Here is a 22,715-nt window from a genome sequence, read left to right as displayed (position 1 = left end):
CTTATTTATTCAGTATTTGGTCCATACCATTGTATAATTAATGTTTTCTGACAATGATCTGTAATAATGCATATACAAGATGAGAATATGCTGATGACTAAGTTCTTGATAGACATATTAAAGTACAATAAGAATGAATTTAAAGACAACATTTCTAAAGTTACACAGGAATTTCTTAACCGCATCAGGATTTAGATAGTTTCGAAAGATACAAAAGTTATGATGTTATTTTACACATGTGACTATATATTCAACAATATAATAAGTTAGTAACTCTGTGTATCGTTACAAAACATATATTGTCTTTTGATTGTTTTATTTGCATTAACAGACGATTGTTTTATTTGCATTACCAAATGTCACCGTAACGTTAGCACATGAATTATACTAGTGTCAATGAGTGTCAAACTAAGAGGCGCAAATTATGAAATCTCTATTTTTATTAGGCGTGGAGGAGCAATGGAAACAATGGTAACATGGTAACTGCCTTTGCACTTGTAAACACAAGAGCAGTACGGATGTCTCAATGGAATAATACAGGATCAACCTTTCCGGTTCACTGATCCAGATCACGATTCCCTTGTGGATGACCATGATTCACCATATCGACTGTCTTCGCAATTGCATGTAAATTCATAAAAGAAAGAGTTCGGTTACGATTGCTTCACTACTGGATAGAATCTTACATGCATCATACCTCACCTACGCCTGGCAGAAGTACTCCTAAGTTCCAGGCAGCTACAACGTCGAGCAGACATCTAGATCTAAGACAGTCCTCACTATGCTTTTAAACTTGCTAAATACAGACACGACATTGATCCATACAGGTAGCTGCCACTAAATTTCCAGAGTCCAGTGGGGGCAGCAAAGGGCAACAAAAAGATCATCACATTACTGAATTTAGCTGGCAGCAGCAACCATAGACGTGCGAGCATCAGTGAAAGTTGAGATCAGCACGCCCAGCTGCATTTTGTCATTGCTCGCAAAGCTTAGCCTGTACCTGCATATCAAACAACGAGATGCGATGAATAATGTTGCTAGACAATAAAAAGTAAATGCCAGAAAGAGTTATCCTAGTTCTCCCAACTGATCATATCTCAAATACAAGGGAATAATTTAGCTATCTCAAGTATCACAATCGGGTAGTCAACATTTAAGTAATTGCCTCATGAAAACAGTCATAGTTTTCACTTTTCCTGAAAGCAGACGTTCCACATGTGGAGAACTACCACATGAGAAGTTGGCTGAGTAGAGAATGTTTTGCAGTGTGACACCACAAGGGCTACATTGTAAAAGGAATACATCAAACTATGTCAGTGTGCTAACTTAATGATTCATAGTTTTTTAGTTCATCAAGCCCTTAGTTAGCTAAGATCTCAAGCATGTAAATAGTCAGCTTGGCCGTATATTACTGGCCATGAATCCATCACGGTACTCACGGAATATGGGTGATTACCTACCTTCTACACCTTTGAAAGAACTAATATTACTATCGTAAACATATTTATGTAAATCTGAGTAGAATTAGCAACACAACATAATTAATTGATGGCACAGAAAAATCTAGTGCGATAATGGAAACCTAGTTGGCGTGCAGAACTCCACAATTCAACTTTAAAACTTTATATAGAACATACTCGATATTGGCCAAATCATTAATCAGCTTTATACGAACATCAGATGGCATTTGTATTTTGAACACAAACCTGCAAAAACATTTAGATAAATTAAAACAATGCTTCAGGGGTATTGATGAATAAGGAAGTTTACGAAGAATGAAGAGCTAGTAGTCAGCAAGGAGTGGTTACATAGTAACCTCCCGTATAACATCAACCAAGGCCAGCCCTTTTCTTATCTTCATGTCAGATATATCTAAAAAGATAAGGAAACACACATTTAAACCAATGAATTGTAAATTACTACAACGATGGTACTGGTAACTGATAACTAAGGATACATTTGAAGCTGGTTGAAAATGGTTCATTTAATAACCAAAATGCTATCTGCTCGACATCTTTTGGCATGGGGTTTCCTGTGCAAAGATAGACAGCTTCTTCTGTGATTTGTTGGGATGACATGTGTGTTGACTGCACATAAAAAAAAAGTAAGCCAAGTCATTGTCAAAGCTATTGTCATTGGCACACCAGCCTATAAAATAAAACAATGGGTATCATAAAAAAAAACAATGTTTTATGGTTCAGCTCAACATTGCACTTAAGAATCACATGCATCTCAATGAAACATAACATTGTAAGAATGACATTAGCGAAGTACTCACACACTGTATGTTCTTGTCATGCAAATAAAAAAGAAGTACGATTTATCCAAACCTTAACTGAAAACACTGTCTCACCTTTTTTTAACCCAGCTCAACATGTGGAAACCTCAATATTTTTAATGGACTAAATATCAGAAACTCGTGTTAAAATGCAGTAAGTTTTGAATGCACAACAATACTTGAGATCATTCAGGGATAACCTGCAATATGTTCAAAGCTTTCCTCATATCACCATTGCTTAATCGCACTAGGGCTGTCAAGCCACCTTCATCGACATTGAGCCTTCAAGAACACACAAAAAACTTAACATCGCAGGTAGGACTAGAAGCCCAGACCACCACGTGAAGCTTGCGTACCATGATATCAAATGAAATAAAACCGAGTTCCCAAGTAACATAAAAATGATTTATTGAGATTTTTTCCATAATCTTAGAAGGAAAACAAGTGCTTACCCCTCAGATTTTATTATATGTTGAAGACGCTCTCTAACATGACTGCCATCAAGTGGAGCAAATCTAAACCTAGTGCACCTTGATTGTAGTGCAGGGATAATTTTGTTGACATGGTTGCATATGAGCGCAAACCTTGTGCTCTTTGTATACTTTTCAATGACTGGCAAGGAGGGGCAGATTAAGTAGATGTAAGGGGGGAAATGTGCAAAGCATATTACGGTAGTGAACAAAGTAAAGTCTTAACAGCAGATACACCTCTTCGCAATGCAAATTGTGCATCCTTGGTCATTGCATCTGCTTCATCCAAGAGGACCAACTTAACAGAAGGCTTTGCTCTGTACAAAGTTAAATAGAAGATATATTACTTAGTGGTATTTATGACAAACAAAATTACTTGATTGTATATCATGCCCGAAAGACTTGTAATCTATACCCGAAAGAGAGGCTGCGTGCACCAGCAAAATCCTGGATCTGCTGCCTTACAACATCAATACCACGATCATCTGATGCATTGAGCTCCAGAATCATGTTGCTATACTGAGACCCATATAGTTTCCTTGCAACAGCCAGTATCGTTGATGTTTTCCCAGTGCCAGGTGGCCCGTATAGCAACAAATGTGGAAGTCTATTCTCATTTGTGAGCCTGTCAACTACAACGAAAGAAATGGCAAAATCATCAGTCTACCTCAAGTTTTTGATACTAGAAACTACAGAACCATATGTTACAGGTACAACCAGAAAAGTTGCAAAGAAGTTATTTGTAGTTAATAACATGTTACAAACCCCAGAATTTGTAGTAGCATAAACATAACTAAATTAGGGGCCAAAGTCCACCCACATATAGGCATAGGAGGATCCAGTGGGTAGTCCAGGTGGGCCTGGGACTACCCTGGGATCCGGCCCATTTTTGTCCAAGTATGTGTAGGGGCCAGGGAGCGTGAGGCTGTGAGCACAGAGCACAGTCACTCAGCCAGTATAGATGTTTGAGGTTCAATATTACATTGTTGTGAGCTTCAATAGATCTTGTAATCTTGTATATTCAATGTTGGTTGCAATTTGCAATGCCGTGAGCTTCAATTTATCCGGTACAAACAGTTGATGATCATTATAGAAAGTAATGTATCTTGGTATCATTGATAAAATTTAGCAAGAGCTTAACAAGTAAGTTACTAATTGATTTATCCTTGCCTAGAAAATTAAGAACTAGCTTTGATCCTTGTCTAGAAAAAGGGAAAAGGGAGAGGAAGGCGAAGTGATTGCAGTACTGGCTAGCAGCTAGAGCAAATGCATTGCACGATAGAGTACTACTTGTTGTGGTTTGTATTGATCGATCTTGTTAGTTGTTTCAATATTTGCTTTGACAGATATCGAGGTTATTGTTTTTCTTTATTATTCAGAATACTCACATGATACTTAATTAGCAGAATTTTAGAAATTAGATTGTGTGGTTTGTGCCAAACTTGAGCCATTATATGGCTTAATCACATTTATTGAGCTGGATATTTTCTCCAAAGTAAGTAAGAATGATATAATTGAGACTTTCATGGCCATGAGAAAGCACAAGGTGAAGAATCTAGAGTAGTATTGTAATCTCCTATTTATGTAAGACCTTATTTTATATTTGAACAATTTATATTGCAATTTTTCCAAAATTGAACTTATTTGTTGAATTTATGATATTATGTTATATTTTTTAATACATTTGTATTGTGCTTTTAAGAATTTTTACTTATATATTGATTCTGCGGTCTTATGAAAAGTTGGAGTACCTACCCAATACAAAAATCCTAGCTCCGCCACTGCATATAGGTTATATCAAACAGGTACTATCACAACACAACGATCACGGTAACAGATCGACTACAGCCTGCAAATTAGTGTCACTAAAACACAAACTTTATAAAATCCCTCAAAGAACCAAATTAGTCGCAAATGCCAAATTGCTAAATCAGACAGCTATAAAATCCGAACACATAGAACCACCAAATATCATCATATCACTAGCAAAGCACTATGGCCACATACCGCAACGAACCCACACTAAATCGCACCAGCTCACCCACAAAACCCTACTTGGGAGACCACCAAAACCAAAACCCGCTCGAACCGCTCTTAAAACCCTAAACCGCCACACAAGTCGTTCAGGCATCGAAGGAGCGCAAGGGGCCGTGGCCACTCACTGGTGTCGACGATGTCGCGGTGGGCGGCGACCTCGGCGAGGGACTGGGGCCGGTACTTCTCGACCCAGGGCGCGGCCCTGCCGGATGCGGAGAGCGGCACCTTACCCTTTGCCGCCGCCCCGGCCGGCTGGGGCGGCGGCGCGGCGGCGTCGATGTCCATCGGGGTGGCGGCGAGCGGAAACCCCAGGGCTGGAGGGCGGAATTTGGGCGAGCGGGGGATGGTGGCGCTGGCGCCAATTCCAAATCCTCTCTCTCCCTCTCTAATGACGGAAGCATCGCGGCCGCGCCGAGTGAGAATGGTCGAATTTTTTTATTTTTATATTTCGAAAATAAAAATTACAAAAATATGTGACTGTTTGAAAAATTTGCAAAAGGAAAAAAATAAATTACTTCCATAAATTATTCATAAGTATCTGGATAACCGAATTTTAAAACTGTTTATTTAATCTCGAACTTTAAATACCAATTCACATAACCGTCTGGAGTGGTTTTCTCGGTGATTTTGCTGATGTGGTGGTGATTTCACTGATCTGGCGGCTCACAATATCATTTTTTCTGATATGACAATACATACATGACAAGTAAGTCTACATATCATATTTTTCTCGCTCATCCCTCTCTTGTCAGCCTCTCTCTCCCTCCGATCAGTCGCTCTTTGCCTCTCCTCCCTCCGATGGGCCTCATAGCGACGAGCTTTGTCAGTGACTAAGCTAACTCGGTTCTAAAACACGCGAGAGAGATGACGTGCTAGCCACGTGACAAAAAATAGGTGATATGGCAACCACGTTATTAAAACTGCTGTTGCAAACTACTTCAGAGGTTATATGATCTGACCTTTAAAGTTCAGAGTTAAATAAATAGTTTTCAAGTTTGGAGGTTATACGGACACTGAGATTAGTTCGGAAGAGTAATTTAGATTTTTTTTCTTTTATAAAAATAGCGGTGATACATTTTAAAAAATAAACCAGTCTCGGTGTCACTCTTCCATGTAAAAAAATAAAGTATTTATTACTCTTAAAATTCAAAACACTATATAAACAATTATATAAAATTATATAAACAATATATGATATAGAGGATGTTATCATATAACTCTAAAATTAATTTTCAGCTCAAAAAATTACTTGTAGCAAAAAAAGAATAAATTTCAATTGAATACGAACGATAGGTTTATATTTTTAAACCCCGTTGGAAGGGCATAGGCACCTCCAAGGGCGAGTCTATTCGTGCCGTTTTTCCAAACGGACACTTAAAATAGCTAAAAATTAAAATTTAAAAACAAATTAAAAAATCGAGAATGGTCCGAGTGGTCTGGTGGGTGCTGCGGCCTGCGGGCGTAGCTCGAAGAAGGTTAAGCTTTGGGCTCAAGTTCGATCTGAAAGGCCTGGGCCCAGCCCAGCACATGTGTAGCCTTGACGAGCCGTTGTTACTGGGCCGGAGCATTTTCGTTGTGCTCCTTGCAAATTTGAACCCAAAGGTCTTTTTTTTTGTCGCGATATATTTGAATCCAAACTTGTCTTTTCAGAAGAACAGTGTAGTAGCTTGTTTCTTCAGCCCATGTGTCAAGTGACCAGCAGATCATTGGGTTATTATTACCTTGGCTTGGATGATTAAGTAGATGCGGGTGTATTCTTACCCATTAGGATTAAATTCTAGATTTATTTTTAAGTGTCTTATAAAGATAGAATTTTCTTTCAGTGTAGATGACGTATCCATCGAAAGTGATACGTCTATATGACTTTGTCGATATTCAAACTCCACATCTTCGATCATAAATATTATGTAAGTATGTCTACAAGTTGTACTGATATTTATAAAAAAAAAATTATCAAGATAAGAGCAGGGGAAACCGCCATTCTATGCAAGTGGGAGATAACAAGAATCTGGAATGATCGGTGCATTTCGCTTTTGGGTGCAGTCCAGGGTAGCGCGAGCGCCACACGGGCATTAGCTCGGAAAGCTGCTTTAGTCATCTATCAACGGCCGAAAGAGAAGAAAGAAAGTGCCAAGGTTCTCCTCTCATTTCCGAAAAGTCGGGGCTACGATTCCACAGTTTACGTCTTCAAGTTTGACATTGTTTAGATTCGTTAATTGGTTACAAATGTTACTTCCTCCGGTAAAAAATGTATATATAGATTTTGGCAAACAATAGATTTCAAAATGTTTTGTTTAAAAACTTTAAAATTGTATGTATAGATTTATCTTAAAAAATCTTTCGTAATAACACAAATTTAATGAATTTTATAAATATATTTTAATAAAAAATAGTGATCAAAGTTATATATCGAAACTATATCTTATTTAAAATGATGTGTATTTATTACCGGAAGGAGTACCATAATCAGTGCTAACAACTCTAGACGTACTATATCGTTTGGTTTTGCATCTTTTCTCTCCTTTTGGACGACCTATATAATTTGTCCAGACTTCCTGTTAATTTGCGCAAGACGTGGCTTACTGCAGCGAAGTGAAGTATGGCACGTACAGCTAGCTAAGGAAAGACACGGTCTGCATTGTTGAGCAGATGGAGGGCACGTCTAAGGCGCAAATTGAAATTCACATACCCTGATTCGCACAGGTCAGAGAACAAATAAAAAAATAAGTTAGCTAACTCAAGAACATAGAACTAATGACTACTGAGGTCCAAGGAGTTAGTAAGGTTTGATAGATCCAAGAGCTTTGTATTCGAGAAAAACAGATAGATGCAAGAGCTTTATTTACTATTCAACTTGCTACATTACAACAATTACAACTAATACTATTTATCACATCATGATCAGTATCTGAGCTAACTGACGCTCCGGCCTCCAGAATTTATCCAGATAGAAAAATCTTGCTCTTCCATGCTCCAAATCTCCAGCCAGTGATGCAAATTTGCTCTGCCTAGCTACACCTTGTCGGTCTGTCGATATCTCTTCTGGAAAAGCGCTAGTTGATGATAACTCTTCTTGATCGTCTCAGGCTAGCTGCAAGAAGTGCAGTCTGGCACGCTCTGACCTCAGCTCACCGGCGGCTGATCAACGGGAACCACATGTCCTGGAAGCACGACTGGTAGGAGACGAGCAGCAGCACCAGCGCGAGCACCAGCGCCACGCCCCACGGCGATGACGCCCCGCCGGCGTCCCGCTGCTGGCCCCGGCCGTCGTACCAGGACTGATCCCCCACCAACGGCGCCACGAGCAGCGAGGAGAGGCCGCCGCCCCGCGCCCGCCGCGCCCCCGTGGCCGCCCAGTACTGCACCGCGAGCAGGAGCAGCAGTGGGGACAGCACGACGGCGAGCCGGACCTGGTCGACCAGGCTCTCCACTGCGGACTCGTAGCGCGAGTAGAGCGAGGTGGCGCCGAGCAGCGCGGCGGTGGCCAGGAACACGCAGAGGTGGAAGGACGGCGCCCTCGGCGCCGGCGCCGGCGAGTAGCTGTAGCGGTAGGCCGTGCTCTGGTCGTCGTAGTAGCCGCCGCTCGCCATGTCCAATTGGTCATGCGCGCGCGTGGTGTGCCAGTGCCTCGTAAATAAGCTGAGAAGGGGGCGGTTTATATAAGCGGGGAAAGGAATAACGAAACGAGAAAGGCAGTGAGGAGAGGCCGGGACACTGACTGTACTTGCTCGCGCACTGAGCTGTGCTTTACTTGCGACGGGAGGATTCCGCGATTCCTTCACGAGGGGTGAACGCGACGCGACAGCGAGACAACTGAGTGGGGACGCATGCCGTGCCGCCGGCTAGGCGCGGATGGATGGAGCCGAGCGACCTGGCCTTTTATGGGTGGATGATGGCTTGGAAAGCGCCGCGCACACGTCGGCGCCGGCGCCGGCGTGACTGATTCCCAAGCCTGGTAGATCAGGGTCGGTGTTTCAGATACCGACAGCGCGTATCTGGAATTTGGAGCAGATGAACAAGGAACATATCTGCGACAACCGAAACCTTGGTAATCGTAGCGGTAGGCGAGGAGTACGCCCGGGACAAAGCTCGTTGAGTCCTAACGCGGATGAAGATGCCATTGAAATTCGAATCGTTGGACCAGCCGTCCAGCCTCGATCATCACTCCATGTTGATCGATCGATCGATCGATCGATTGGCCAGCCGGCTCAACTCATGTTAATCGCGCCACCGGAGAATGGACATGTTGAGAGTACATTTAATGAATAGCAGGATTATTGAGCCGAGCCCAGCTGAGCTCGCCCAGCTCAGTTAGGGTACCAAGCTGAAAAAGTAGCTCGACTCGGGCTCATTGCCAGCTCGAGGCAGCTTGGTTCGGCTGGCGAGCCTATCCTTCTTCCTCACAGCACAAGCTACCAGACACACAAGCTCTTGTTTGGTTGTTATGGAGCTTGGCAGCATGGTTTCCAGGACCAGTGCAGCAGCATTCGCTGGTGCTGTGAATCGATGCCGGAAAACGAGGTCAATCGCCATGGCATTCAAAGTGCTAATGGTATGATGATGTTACAAATATAGATTAGCTGCTTCACTATACTATATATATATACAGCTGGTTAGTTTTGCTAGAGATTGCAAGATGCTGTCGCTTTCCTTTTTTTATGTGTTCTCGAGTCAAAAACAGAACATTATGTAGATGATGCAAATAATTAAGGTGCCATTGGACTGATTGCATGATTGACTGAAAACTATCTAATTATCCGATGAAACAGAAAAAAATACAAGGAGACAATAATGACAGACATAATGAAGATTTGAAGGTCTGTTAATATAATGGGCCAGTTTATTTGTAGAATCTTTTCTGAATTCTAATAGGAAATCAAACATCAACCTCATGATCCAAACAAAATCCCTTTCCCTTTCCTACCGAATTCTTCCAATTATGTTGCCTCAAGGCATAGATTAGCACCACCACATCGGCCGGCACAGAGGAGCAGTTGCCCGTGCCCATCAGCTCGCGCCATAGGCTGGATCGGGAGAGGGGGTTGCGACGGGGCGGCGAGTCAAAGTGTGTTGGATAGGGGCAATTCATTCCATGCTAGATTCGGCCAGAAGCCTCTGGGCAGCGGGTGGCCGGATGTGTACTGGGCCGGCCACACCGAGCCCCTGGAGAGCGCTCGACTCGTTTAGCCATCGACCTGGGAAGACAGTTCAGACTCAGCTCGTTTCCACCTAGCCGATCCAAGCCTGAGCTGCTCACAAGCCTTAACTTTATTTTCAACCCTAAGCAGGAACATATGAGCAATGTGGCGCAATAGTGTAGAGAGCTCCACGCATTAATCGTCCAACAGCATAAGCTTAGGTAGTGGGACAAGCGGGCAAACATCTGTATCCATAGATTAGCACCACCACTCAAATCGTTTACATTAAAACCCCGTCGGGAACTCAGAATACACGCATAGCTGATAAGTAAAATGAAGCGGAAAACAGGAACAAACCAAGGGCAGATCGCCATACAATTACATTATTGAAGCATTACTGGGAACAACGAAGATGTGGTCAAAACAAATTGATAATACAATGAAATTCATTCGCTCTAAGGATATATTCACATTGGATATCCTTCAACTTCTTTGAAGGAGATATCCTTTCAATTTCAAGGGCCGGGAAGCATGGATAGTACATGTTAGATATTTCGTGTAGGCATCAGGAAACCGGCGGATTTCCAGAAATCTGTTCACTCTTCAATCCGGGGTCCCCTTGCCTCGAGAATCCAAAACACCGCGGTAGCAATGACAAGAAGCTCCAGGCAAACCAGTCAGACGAGGCACTACCCACAAAGTTGATCACGCGGAGAATATACAGGATGGAACGCTAACTCACGCTAAGAAATAGAAAAACTGGTAACCACTCACATACATACAGAAAACCCACACCATTCAAGCCAAACAGCCTTTTCATAATTAACTTCCCTAAATTTATGAGGTCACAAGCCATTATGGTTGGCCTCCAAATCGTCATGGTCATAACCCTGAGACTTCTTCAGTTTCGCCACTAGAACCCACATATTGGCAAGCTCACTTTCCAGGAAGGCTTCCTTCTGCTTTGACTCTTCGACTTTCCTTTGGAGCTCTGCTTCTTTTCGTTCCTTCTCCATAAGCATAGTCTCTAAAGCTTTTTCCCTTTCGTGGTTTGCATTGGTATCTCTTCGGCTAGCTGGCTCATGTCGTCTGCTCATGCTATCCCTCCTAGTACCTCTTGGTCCATTGCTAACTCTGCGTGGAGTTGGACTTCTCAGCGATGCCAACTCAGCTGCAAGCTTCTCATTTTGGTTCATTAGTTTGGTCACTTCTTCAGACAATGCTTTCAATTCAACACCTGCAGCTGAAGCCAAGCCTTTTGCATACGTACTTTCCTCGTGTAGCTTCTGATTGCGAACCTCAAGTTGAGCTTTGACTTCAGTGAGTTCACAAACCTTTTGCTTCAGCTCATTGATCTCAACTGACTGAGGACCAAAATACTGAAAGGAAGGAAAAGTAAGATAACTAAGCAGAATTTGCACACTAAAAAATGAAAAAGCTAAATAATATTAGCTAAAACTTGCTTTGAATCATACGGTGACACTTCAATAAACATAATGCCAAAGACTGTTTTCAACAACCTACTGTTTAGAAACAAAGAAAGGGTTGCAACAAAGTGTAGGACCGCAAAATTTGGACAAAAGACTGCCTAAGTAAACAAAAACATTCAAACGCAAATGCCATAATCACAACAAAACATGAGATAAACAGAAACTCTCAGTGAACGATGTTAGCTTTTAATGTCCAACTCAAGATTCAACCATCATTTTATTAGCACATCACTTCCAGATAATGGAGGCGTGCATATTTAGTGCTAAAAAGTCGTTAGTGCTTAGTATTAGTAAGCCCCACGTGGATACTGTGAATATTTAGTGTTAATGAAGACATTAATAGGGCCAAGCACAAAGACAATAGCTAATTGTTAAAAAAAAAATCATCTAAAACTTGTCTCTTTTTTGGGGCGTATCAGCTCTTATCCCTTGGGCCAACTATAAAGAAAGTAGAAGCAAGAGCATAGAAAAAGCAAACCTGCTGCTGTTTTTGCAGTGGTTCAGGAGATACCTCTCTTGAAACTGCCTTTTCTTGATCAGCATGGTGTTCAACTTGATGGTTAACTCCTCTATTATTCTGTATAATGTTATTTGACAGTAAGTCCTTAGCTTCAAGAGCTTGAGACAGTTGTTCCTTCAGATGAGTAACTGTTCCTTGTAATTCCATGCATTCACTAATCTGATAATAGAAGAAATTCAAAGAAGTTATTGTAATAATTTCACCATTCACCTAAAACAAAAATAAATTATTTTTTTCGCACATCCAACCTTCTCAGTCAGTTGATCTTGTATTACTCTGTTATCTGCGACCTTCACCTGCAATAAAAAATAACAAATGATAACTAAACACCAAATGGAATGAAAATACTAAGAAATACAATAAGATAACTGTAGGAATTAATAATGCGCTAAAGAGTCATGTATTTTGTAACATCATAGAAAATCAGTTAATTGAATCAGTTGAATCACCAAAGACATACTATTTTTTAAAATCGAGAAGGTGGGCCTCAATTGGATCAGTTGAATCATTAAAGACATAATAACATGTAAGCATCCAACATAGTGACGAAACATCTTCAAATTTTTGAATTACTTGTAGGTCATCAATGTCTCACAAAGGTGTTGATTATATGAATTTTTGAATTGCTAGTTTTTTCCTGTTGGTGACCTAATACATCCCAGTGCAACTTACAAGAAAAAGTGCAATGGACAGTCTATTTCAATACCTCGAGTTCAAAAGATTTCTCATTGAGTTGCTCAAGTAGTTCAGCATAAGACTGCAAAATCAGTAAAAAAATCATCCAATTGTTAAATATAATGCTCAGTAAAGTGATAGTATGAAACAGATACGAATAAAGAACATTACCGGTGAAAGTTCCAACTTGTCAGCCTTCCCTTGACTACTTAATGTTGTGTGAGCTATCTCTCTTTCCAAAGATGCTATCTGCTGTTTCTTTCCCTTGATCTCATCGCTGATCTTCTTCATTTCCATCTTTGAATGCCCAAAGGTAAAAAATGCAGTGAAAATCTTGTAAAAACATACTAAAAATTAAAATATACATCAGATAAGAGAGTACCTGGATCTTCTCGCTCTTTGGGCTTCTTCCTGCTTCATCTGTAAGGCGCTTTAAAACACTTGTATGAAGTGCAACCTCCCCTGATAAAATCTTCAACTGCTCTCTCAATAAATCAACATGGTCCATCGTTTTCCCACTGGCCTGGCACCACATCACATTACAATATGTCATAAAAGCAATATGTCGACCAATAAAATGCAGTGAGTCTAATAATGCAGAGACTCTGATTCCACTGGGTTCAGAAGAGGGCGGCATATCACAATCTCGCCAGTGGGTCCATTTAAACTATGCATTCTCTAACTCCTAAGACAGTGCACTAATTACAGACACTAAAATATGCGAGTATCTTAGTCTTCTAGCTATGAACTTATGAAGTCCACAATGGCTACTGTAGTTAAATTTTGTCCACAATGGCTACTGTAGTTAAATTTTGTCCACAAATGTGGCCTACATTTAGAATAGTAACTGAGAAAGTCTACATATGGCTTTTCAAAGTGAAACTATACTTCTGTGCAATTTTTGCTGTTGTACACCAACTTATGAATTATGTATGATACATCAATTTTCATTCTGCAACTGTTAACGATCTGATGAATTTGGCCTTGCATATAAAAAAAATCATACCAGAGATGTTTCTTCTCCAGGAATGCTGCAAGAAGGAAATTCCCCATGGCCAATGATAAACAGATCAGCTGAAACATTCACCCCAACCAAAGAATTTGATATTCTTGGTTCTGCAGGAAAATTGACAATATCCCCGATAGGTGTTGAAGGAGCAGTTGATTTAGTCAAACTGGACTTATCACCTTCTGAACTTGTCAGAATCGAAGCTCCACCATCACGTTTCTGGAAAATGAATGCAGCACATGATATGGTTATTTTCTTTTATTTGGCACCGGTAACTAAGATATGGGTTTCTCTTTCATGTTTTACTTGCGTAAATGAAAAGGAACAGCAAAAAAGAGTAATATGGAATATCGGCATGCAAATTTTTTATGTCCAAGATGCAGATGATTAAGTAGTACAAAGCTTGCATACCCGGAGTTTGAACCAGTTAAGAAGACCTTTCCTATTCTTTTTCTCCTCCTTCGAAGAATCTTCAAGTGAGACACCAAATCCTTCAACAGGAAGAAGTAATTCATTGCTTTCATTATCCAACATGATATCTCGTCTTCTGTATGGAAGGTACGCCAGCTGAAACATTAGCAGGAAAACTTTAACAACCCAATGTTAACACTAAAAAGGGATATGTTCATTCATTCCCAAAGGCATGGCAGCATAGCAGCAAACAAAAGACAAATAAGTTAGCTAAGTGCCCAAGATTATAAACTCATAAGTATGTATAACCAGACCTCCTCTTCCCCAAAGGAATGTCTTCGTCTTGGTCCAGGATGTGGAGAAAGTCTAGAAGTTTGGGTCGCCTTAGTGGAAACAAGGATAAGTTTTGTTAAACGCTGTATCCTTGCAAGCAAAGCAGCTTTAGCTTCCTCCTCTTGTTCCAGCCTAGATTGCAGCTTGACATTACCATCTTCAAGCTTTTCATATGTTCAACAAACAATAGTTAGAAGAATACCGCAACAAAGCAAACATGCAGCATTATATATTCATTTATACTGAATCTACAGCACGCTTGAAGAAGGCATAAGAGTAGCTGAAAAAAAATCACTAAATCACTCTTCAGATAAGAGCATAACAGATGTAGTAACATTTCCAGTAAAACGGTGTATATAACATCAAACATAATGGTAGTAGCACAGTTGCAACAGAAATAAAACAGCATGGCACCTTTTGTTTCCAAAGGATGATATTATCTTCCCCGGTATCTTTTGATGGTGTGCCAGTAATAATACCCATTTTCAGCTGCTCTAGCTCTTCTTTCAATCTACGAATCTCAGTCTGATACTTCTTTATTAAAGATTTCTCATCTATAATCTGCAAATATAAAGACAGATGCAGGAGCATACGTTAGAAATAATCTGCAAATATAAAGACAGATGCAGGAGCATACGTTAGAAATATCTCATATCATGTATACTAGGGAAAAAAAGAAAACTACTTAAGAATTATTGTCAAGTAAACATGGCCTACTTTGTTCTGTGATGCTTGGATCTCAATACGCTTCGCACGGTGGGCAAATTTTAGTGTATTGTGAGTCTCTTCAGAGTTACTTGATGCTGGGGTCACTGTGCATATTAGCTGCGAAAGAAAAGGGCTATCATGACAAATCCTAATAAGTAATGACATTATCAACTACTTCTGTGTGCAATAAGCAACTTACTGAAACACGTCCTTGACCACTCAAGGACGACTGAAGTAGCCGTGTTAATTTTGAATCTCGAAACGGAATATGCGTAGCTTTCCCATCAGTCAGTTTTGATATTACCTGAAAGGGGAAATATTTTTTTTCTAAAAAAAGAACTTGCTCATTTCTAATTCATGGTATGAGGGAGTAAATATTTACAACAAGCAAAATAAAATAGCAATGCTTAACCAGATTATTAAAGGTAAATGGCAAGTTGCTTCCTTCATGAAACTCAAAGCAACAAAACATTCGCCCAAGAATTAGTATTTACTACATAAACATGTGTTTTACTAAATCAATTATGCCAGCATAGAAGATGCAATGCTTAGAAAAGTAAATTAACAGTGCCACAAATCCATCTGAAGACTTTCAACCTTTCAAATCAAGGATTTCAATGATCATATTATATCACTATGCTGCACAAAAATTAAATTCATCCAACTGTATTTACCATGTGAAAAATTAAGTCAAGCAGCACAGCGCATCATATTAGAGCATGTTTGGTAAAATGAATAAAATATGAGTAAGCTAATGTTCAATTACTCATATGTCAAAATATTGCAAGCTTAACCAAAATAATGTGTAGTATTGGTAAGTCTTACTGTTCCAAGAGTTAGCAAACTTTTGTTGATATAAGATCCTTCTTTCCGGCGTACTCCAGTTGTTTCAGCCCTTGAGCTCTCCGAACCTGCTAGATCGATGAGGTTCTGCAAATGAGTGACACAACTAAACAATCAATTTATGCTATGGCTGTAAAGATTGAGAGATATCCGATGCAAAACTGAAGAAAATGCATAAATACTAGTATATGCCGAGGTGGTAAATTAGAGTGAGAAAAATAGCAGGAACCCACCAGCTGTGAGAAGGTGACTGCTTCCCCTTCGTTAGACTCACCACAAGGGCTGCTCTCTATAGTCTGTCATATAACAGAATGAAATCATAAAAGACCATCTCTTAACATCAAGTACAGCTCTTTCAATTTAAGCATGTTTGCAGAAACAATCAATGGGCTTGAAATATACCAGTGTAGAACCAATATGAGTGCTTAATTGTTCTTTAAATAGTAAACATCCATACAAATTTACTATATATATATGTATATGTACATACTGGATGTATATTCTGCAGGTATGCTCACTGTAGTTCATGTCTGCGCACACCCCACAAATTGTAACTCACAGTGTTTGCTTCTCGTGTTGCAATTATGTATTTATGGACGTGAAGTTGTAACTCACAGCGTTTCGAGTTGTAATTGGAGATGTGCGCAGTGCGAATAACAAGTTGTAACTCACAGTGTTAGCTTCTCGTGTTGCAATTATGCATTTCTGGACGTAAAGTTGTAACTGGTCTACCTAACAAGTTGTAACTTATAGTGTTTCGAGTTGTAACTGGGGGATGTGCGCAGTGTGAATAACAAGTTGTAACTCACAATGTTAGCTTCTCGTATTGCAATTATGCAAATCTGGACGTGAAGTTGTAACTGGTCTACCTAACAAGTTGTAACTCACAGTGTTTCGAGTTGTAACTAGGGATGAGCGCAGTGCGAATAGTAACTGAGCATAGGTGCAGAATAGCCTCGCCATGTGTGTACATATATATATATATATATATAGAGAGAGAGAGAGAGAGAGAGAGAGAGTTTATGACCCATTACCAGTGTGAAAATAGTATGACTTCTGCTGCTTAGTAGATTGAAGTTGGTGGACCCAACATGTCTATGCTCTGCAATCAGAATGAGCACACTGATTAGTATTTGTAAATATGCTGATCAACAAAAAAAATAAACTTCAGTGAAACAGAATAGTAGAAAGATAGCAAGTTAAGAACAAAGAACAGATAGATAGAAATATGCCGCTGAAAATAGAGCAGTCAAGAGGAATTACACTCCAAAACAGTAACTTACCTATGACACTGCAAATGAAGTTCATTTCAGTAAAATACACTGATGGTTTTAAACTTTCTTTACAACGCAAAACACACTTCTCTACATTCTCCCATCAGTTGTTAGTAAGGGCCAGGAGTATGGTTAGCAGGGGAGCTGCAGTGGAGATCATTGTACACCATGAACGATAGGTTCAGGATGAATGGCAAACGGTGTAGACCTGGACAGGTAGATGACCAAAGTAGCTCCATGTCTGCATCCTCTGAGCCAGTGGTTGATGCCAACCAAAACAAGGAGAATGACCATCTAATATATAGAATGTTCATGGACCCTTACAAGTAAAAGCAGATTTAGCACTTGATTAGTGTTGAAGTGGTAAAGATCAACATATTCTTAAGAATTTTCATACAAGGAGGAGCAAGGACCAAGAATTTTCATACAAGGAGGAGCAAGGACCCTCCTTGGTCCTGGAGAAGCTCCGACCTGCTAATGAACTCATATGTGGTGCATAGGGTGGGCAACTTGAAGCAACATTACTGCATTAGAGAATATAGACACTTGATTGTTCAGAGCCTGAAGACTTGGTTGCCTCAACTGCTGCAACGGCGGCAAAGGTCAAAGATGTTCTAGTGGATCCTATTATTCGACACTTCTTTGAACCAATTGTGTACATGTACAGGAAATTGCATCCCATTTGAGCACTTGTTAAGCAGCGGGATACTACAGTGGTACTGTAGCAGACCTATTTGTGCCCCATGGTTCTCTGTGCACTGTAGCATCATTGTTCGCCCGGGCTCGACAAGCATCATCATTTGCAAGTTAGAAATCAGTTGGAACTTGGAAATTAAGGAATAGAATGATTAATTTCCTTATTATTTAGGTATGTATCAGGATAGGTTGATTTAGAGATAAGATAGCACCACTTGAAGCGCCTCGGTTCATCAGTTGAAACTATTTGTGCACATTGAAAACAAGCAAGAATAAGAAGGAAATCTACATCTTCTTGCCACACCACAGGAACCCAGCAGCATTTTTTTTGTTTTTGTTTAAGGAGGTGGCACGGGTCAGCTGCAGCCATCAGATTGAGTACCATGCTAGAGCTCAGAACCAGCAACCATGAGAAACTAATGAAGTAGATAGAGAGAAAGATGTGGATGGAAGAAGTGCAGCAAAGACCGACAGACCTGATACATTGCGATCCTGGTAATTGTTTGAAAATTTTTATACCATTAATAGCACTTTGCAAACAAATATTCTTGCAATAGCTGCTAAGAGGTCTTTAGAGTGGTGTTTGTCTCATTAGACTCTTCTGCAGTGACGTACATCGATTTTGCTCCTTTGTGGAATCATTATGAAGAAGATGTGTTTAATCAGTTTCAGAACTTTGCAGGAGTTTTTTCAGGAACATGTAAAGCAGCTTCCCCTAAATGCTACCTATAACTGTTCAATACCATGCAAGAGCATTTCTCGCATGGAAGTTTAGAAATATTGTGAAGATCATTTCTGAAACACAAATCGTCATGCAAAGATGCTGTTGGAAAATCACCTTCTCCAGCTGCAATAAGGGACAGAGCATGTGCAGGAGATAATACCACTTCTTCCTTGATACCCTCAACAAACATTCCCTGAGAATGTTAATGCAGATCAAGGAACTATCAGAAAATTGCACAAAACGTTACATTTTTCCATCCAAAATGCTAGCAAGTTTAGGAGTAGGTTTCCATTATTCTACCAGTTGAAACTTTCCACAAATGATCCTATTTGAATGATCCCTGTTCTATTCAGGGAAAGAATGTTTGGGAACATTTAAACTAATAATAAGTAAACTTTTTGACCCAATAAAATACACATTGTCAGTATTTGTGGAAAGACACGATGAATGGGAACAAGCAATTGCAAACCTTTGGACGACACTTATCTTGGTATAAATTTTTTCGAATAAAGGTGACAGTGATCACCAGAGAAATCATTGGTTTCTAAGTTGTTTGAAAACTAGGCAGCACTAAATGTTTACAGGAAATAGCACTGCTAATGAACAGTGGATATATTAGCACCTGAGGATCCTCTCTAATTCGCAAATTCTGCCCTGCAGGATTTAGTAGATCATTGACAACCTGCAAATCAATGAGCCGTCAATTAGAACAATATGACCAAGAATCACAATTATTTTGTGGTTTAAACTCTGACTAGGAGTACAGATAACATATGCAACAAAATAGAACGGGCTGAAGCACCTCAAATTACAAGTATTATGATGGTGAAAAAAATATATGATTGCAGCAACAAACCTCATTATAAATTTCCAGGTATGACACGCGAAGAAGAAACTCGCGATTCGGTGTCTACAAAAAAAAAGCAGTGATAAGCCTACAGCGCATTAGGCCATTAGCTGCATCATTTATATGCATATTTCATCATCTCATGATATGTGATGGGTCCGAATCTAAAAGTACCTCTTGTATAATGCTAAATGCATCTTTGACAGCCAAAGGTATAATCCCTGGGGATCTTTGGTCTCCCTGACTCCAAAGAACAAGTATATCAATATAATGAGAAACATTTTGAAATGAGAAGAAACTGGTGGATGTTGTTCAATAAGTCAAATATAAAAATGGAAAATATATTTTATCACGAATCAGTAAGTTGCAAACCATATGTTTCAAAAATAGAAATGAAAGTTGCTTGTGGTCATAATAGCGGTAGAATTTAGCAAGTGAAGCACTTTCATTTTGTCTCCTTTTCCAGGGTGATAGACTTGGGATAGGATCATAGGAATACAGAAGCCTGAGATAATTACATTAGAAAAGACAACCTAATTTTTTTCCCTCGATTACACACAGAGGCCCACTGATTGTGCAATAAACTATGAATGACATCATTACTGTCTAAGAGAAAAACAAAATAATGAAAGCTTGATGCTATATAAGTTTTCTCACATGCATCGTGTGTGTCTTCCCACTGCTTGTAACACCATATGCAAATATTGTACCTGTGACAATAAAAAACTTTTTCACCTTCGAATTTAAAAGGAATGGAAGATACATGTGTGCAATGAAATTCAGGATACATTGTTGCATTCAATCAATGAACATGGCCAAGATGACAAAAGATCACTTACCATTTACTCCCTCCATGGCACCACTAACAACATGTTGAGCTGCAACATCATATACATGACGGGTTGTGGTAGTTGGTGCAAAAACGCGATCTGCATAACAAGCAATATTAGTCTGTGATCAGATTTTGGAGCTGAAGAGAACTACAAATTGATAGTCCAAGAGATGCGCCTCATTCCCCAAAAGTCAATCCCAAATAATAATTCCCACTTGATCCAATAATGATGCAACAAGATTCTCTCAGTGACTTATTATATAGGAGACATTCTGACACAGGTACTGCAAAGTTTCTTAGTTTGGAACAAGTAACTTTGGTGTCATAACCTGAAAAATGTCAAAATTGACTCCCACAAACAAGGAGTATATATATATATATATATAGACACACACACACACACACACACACACTATTGTTACACTGACACAACTACATAGCACCCAGAGGCGTCAGCAGCTAAAAGGGTACGTGTGAGCATAAGATACATTTAAATACGGATGGGCTTTCATGTGAAGACATGTTTTTCCATTAGCCTGTGTAGAACCACACGGTATGACCCAGCATATGGATTATGATAAAGCACAGGTGCCAGAGCCAGTGCACCTTATTCATCCCCCAATGCATTGGATGACAAAACTACCATGCCACAGTATGAATGCCTAACGAATTCATGGTCTGATGTAGCATAGCTGTTCTATCAATATCCAGAGAAAATTGAACGCTGAAGGAAAATTTAACAGTTGAGCGAATTTTGAGGCAATCATTTCCGATGCTTTACCGCGAACTGCCATGAAGCCTAAATCTCATAAATCATAATGGATATGGCCAGCTATTCTAGGGCACTAATATGAGGTCTTACAGCTCTAGAAGTCAAAATAATGACGACATGATATAATTCCAGATATTTAGCCATCATTCAGTGTGTTACTTGCATTGTGCTGAATTACACGCCTCCCCAAACCCCACCCAAATCGCTCCTGCTTTCTGAGAAAACTGATAATCTCGAATAGGAGGCAGCGAATTTCGCACATGCCAAGAGCAAAGCTTTTGAGCTAATGACGAAGCAGTCTGACAGTGCCACAACAACAACGCAATCCAAAGTATCCAACTACAAATGCGGCACCAAATCACGCACATACCGTAAGCATAGCCAACGTTGGGGTTCTGCTCGCTCCGCACAACCGTGTCCCCGTCCGCATACCACGCGACCTCCTCCCCTTGCCGAATCTCCCGCGGGCTTCACAAGCGAAACCAAATCCCCAAATGAGTCCACATTTCGTTAATCCACCCAAACAATTTAACCACCACCCACTCAGAACCCAAAGCGAGCTGAACCTGAGCGGCCGGAAGCGGACTGTGACGGTGACATTCTCCTTGGGCGCCGGGTCCTCGTCCAACCCGGCGAACAGCGTGGACGCGGGCCCGTCGAGCAAGAGCTCCGGCGTGAGCCGCAACGAGGACGTGGTCGTCGTCGTGGTCGACGTCGGCGAGCCCGACTGCGGCGGCTGCTGATGCGAACCCTTTGCCCCCGCCCCCGGCGATGGGGACCCCGCCTTCCGCTCTCGCGAAGCTGGCCGCGTCGCCATTGCCGGCACGGCGCGAGATCTAGCAGCACGAGGCACCCACCATTGGATCCGCTTTGCTTTACGCGGGTTTCTTTCTAGGGCTTTTCCTCCCTTTCCGATTGAATCGCTCCCGCTTTCAGATGGCTTTCGCCCTCGGGCCTTTTTGCTTCCGTCGGAAGCGATGCGGGCGGGGTCGGAGCGGGTAGAAAAGAAAGGAAACTTTATAGTCTATTTTAAACTAATATTCTAATAACAGTATGTAAAAAATTAAAATTATAGAGTATATGAAAATCTAAAATTGTAGAAAGTATTTTTTTATCACGCTAGAGATTGACGTGACTCTTATTTTAGTCACGCTAATTTTTTTGGCGTGACTAAGGAGTCATAGCTCATAAAGTAGCGAGAAATATATGCTACTCAAGAGGCATAGCTCTTTGATCTAAGGAGATATGTTTATAACTTACATCAGTATTTTAGACTAGCGTAAGTGGTGAGAGCTCTGATAGTAGGATCCGTAGAGTAAACTTAACTACAGCAGAGTGCATATACAGGACCCCGCAATTGCTTCATGTCTCATGCTCATATGTTATCACGGCATGCCGAACGAGAAGAGTAGACTACACTTTCCCCGACTACTTGACCCTAGTATGTTCTAAGAGAATGGATTTGAAGGCTTAGGAGTCCACCTTCGAGCCTTTATTTGATTCTTCGCAATGACCCGATTATAATATTGATGAATATATGACGGATTGTGGTCTACTGAAAAAAATCAAGGAGGAGGAAGCGAAAACGGCTCCAGAACGAGATGGATGATTGCAATATTGGTTATAGTGATGATATGTACGGAGCTGACAACTTTGAT

The 22,715-nt window shown here is 40.5% G+C and overlaps 3 protein-coding genes across 4 annotated transcripts; all 3 read right to left on the bottom strand.

The window, feature by feature from the left end:
• Positions 1-468: 468 nt before the first annotated feature.
• LOC133921105 (replication factor C subunit 3-like) lies at positions 469-5,182 on the bottom strand. The gene is made up of 9 exons (XM_062365847.1): positions 4,911-5,182; positions 3,164-3,380; positions 2,986-3,065; positions 2,731-2,890; positions 2,479-2,560; positions 1,958-2,087; positions 1,809-1,872; positions 1,638-1,706; positions 469-1,000 (listed from the first exon to the last, which is right to left on the bottom strand). The coding sequence occupies exons 1-9, from the start codon at positions 5,068-5,070 to the stop codon at positions 901-903; spliced, it is 1,062 nt and encodes a 353-aa protein (XP_062221831.1). The 5' UTR covers positions 5,071-5,182; the 3' UTR covers positions 469-900.
• A 2,406-nt stretch (positions 5,183-7,588) lies between these two features.
• LOC133921103 (uncharacterized) lies at positions 7,589-8,440 on the bottom strand. Its single transcript, XM_062365844.1, has one exon. It carries the CDS (start codon positions 8,373-8,375, stop codon positions 7,914-7,916), a length of 462 nt encoding a protein of 153 aa, XP_062221828.1. The 5' UTR covers positions 8,376-8,440; the 3' UTR covers positions 7,589-7,913.
• Positions 8,441-10,273: 1,833 nt separating this feature from the next.
• On the bottom strand, positions 10,274-22,041 carry LOC133921101 (kinesin-like protein KIN-7D, chloroplastic). 2 transcript variants are annotated; one of them, XM_062365842.1, is made up of 23 exons: positions 21,624-22,041; positions 21,428-21,525; positions 20,293-20,382; positions 20,111-20,163; positions 19,628-19,693; positions 19,463-19,516; positions 19,229-19,288; positions 18,721-18,799; positions 16,947-17,014; positions 16,146-16,208; positions 15,895-15,999; positions 15,269-15,373; positions 15,079-15,186; positions 14,776-14,922; positions 14,343-14,525; positions 14,029-14,184; positions 13,615-13,836; positions 12,991-13,131; positions 12,780-12,905; positions 12,640-12,690; positions 12,182-12,229; positions 11,892-12,092; positions 10,274-11,302 (listed from the first exon to the last, which is right to left on the bottom strand). In XM_062365842.1, exons 1-23 carry the CDS (start codon positions 21,872-21,874, stop codon positions 10,769-10,771), a joined length of 3,009 nt encoding a protein of 1,002 aa, XP_062221826.1. In that variant the 5' UTR covers positions 21,875-22,041; the 3' UTR covers positions 10,274-10,768. The 2 variants fall into 2 exon arrangements, with proteins under 2 accessions (XP_062221826.1, XP_062221827.1); XM_062365843.1 differs by having other exon boundaries at positions 11,925-12,092.
• Between the last annotated feature and the right edge of the window lie 674 nt (positions 22,042-22,715).

This window comes from Phragmites australis, chromosome 6, assembly GCF_958298935.1.
Source record: "Phragmites australis chromosome 6, lpPhrAust1.1, whole genome shotgun sequence".
NCBI classification, from domain to species: Eukaryota; Viridiplantae; Streptophyta; class Magnoliopsida; order Poales; family Poaceae; genus Phragmites; species Phragmites australis.
This window is presented reverse-complemented; position numbering and strand designations above follow the sequence as displayed.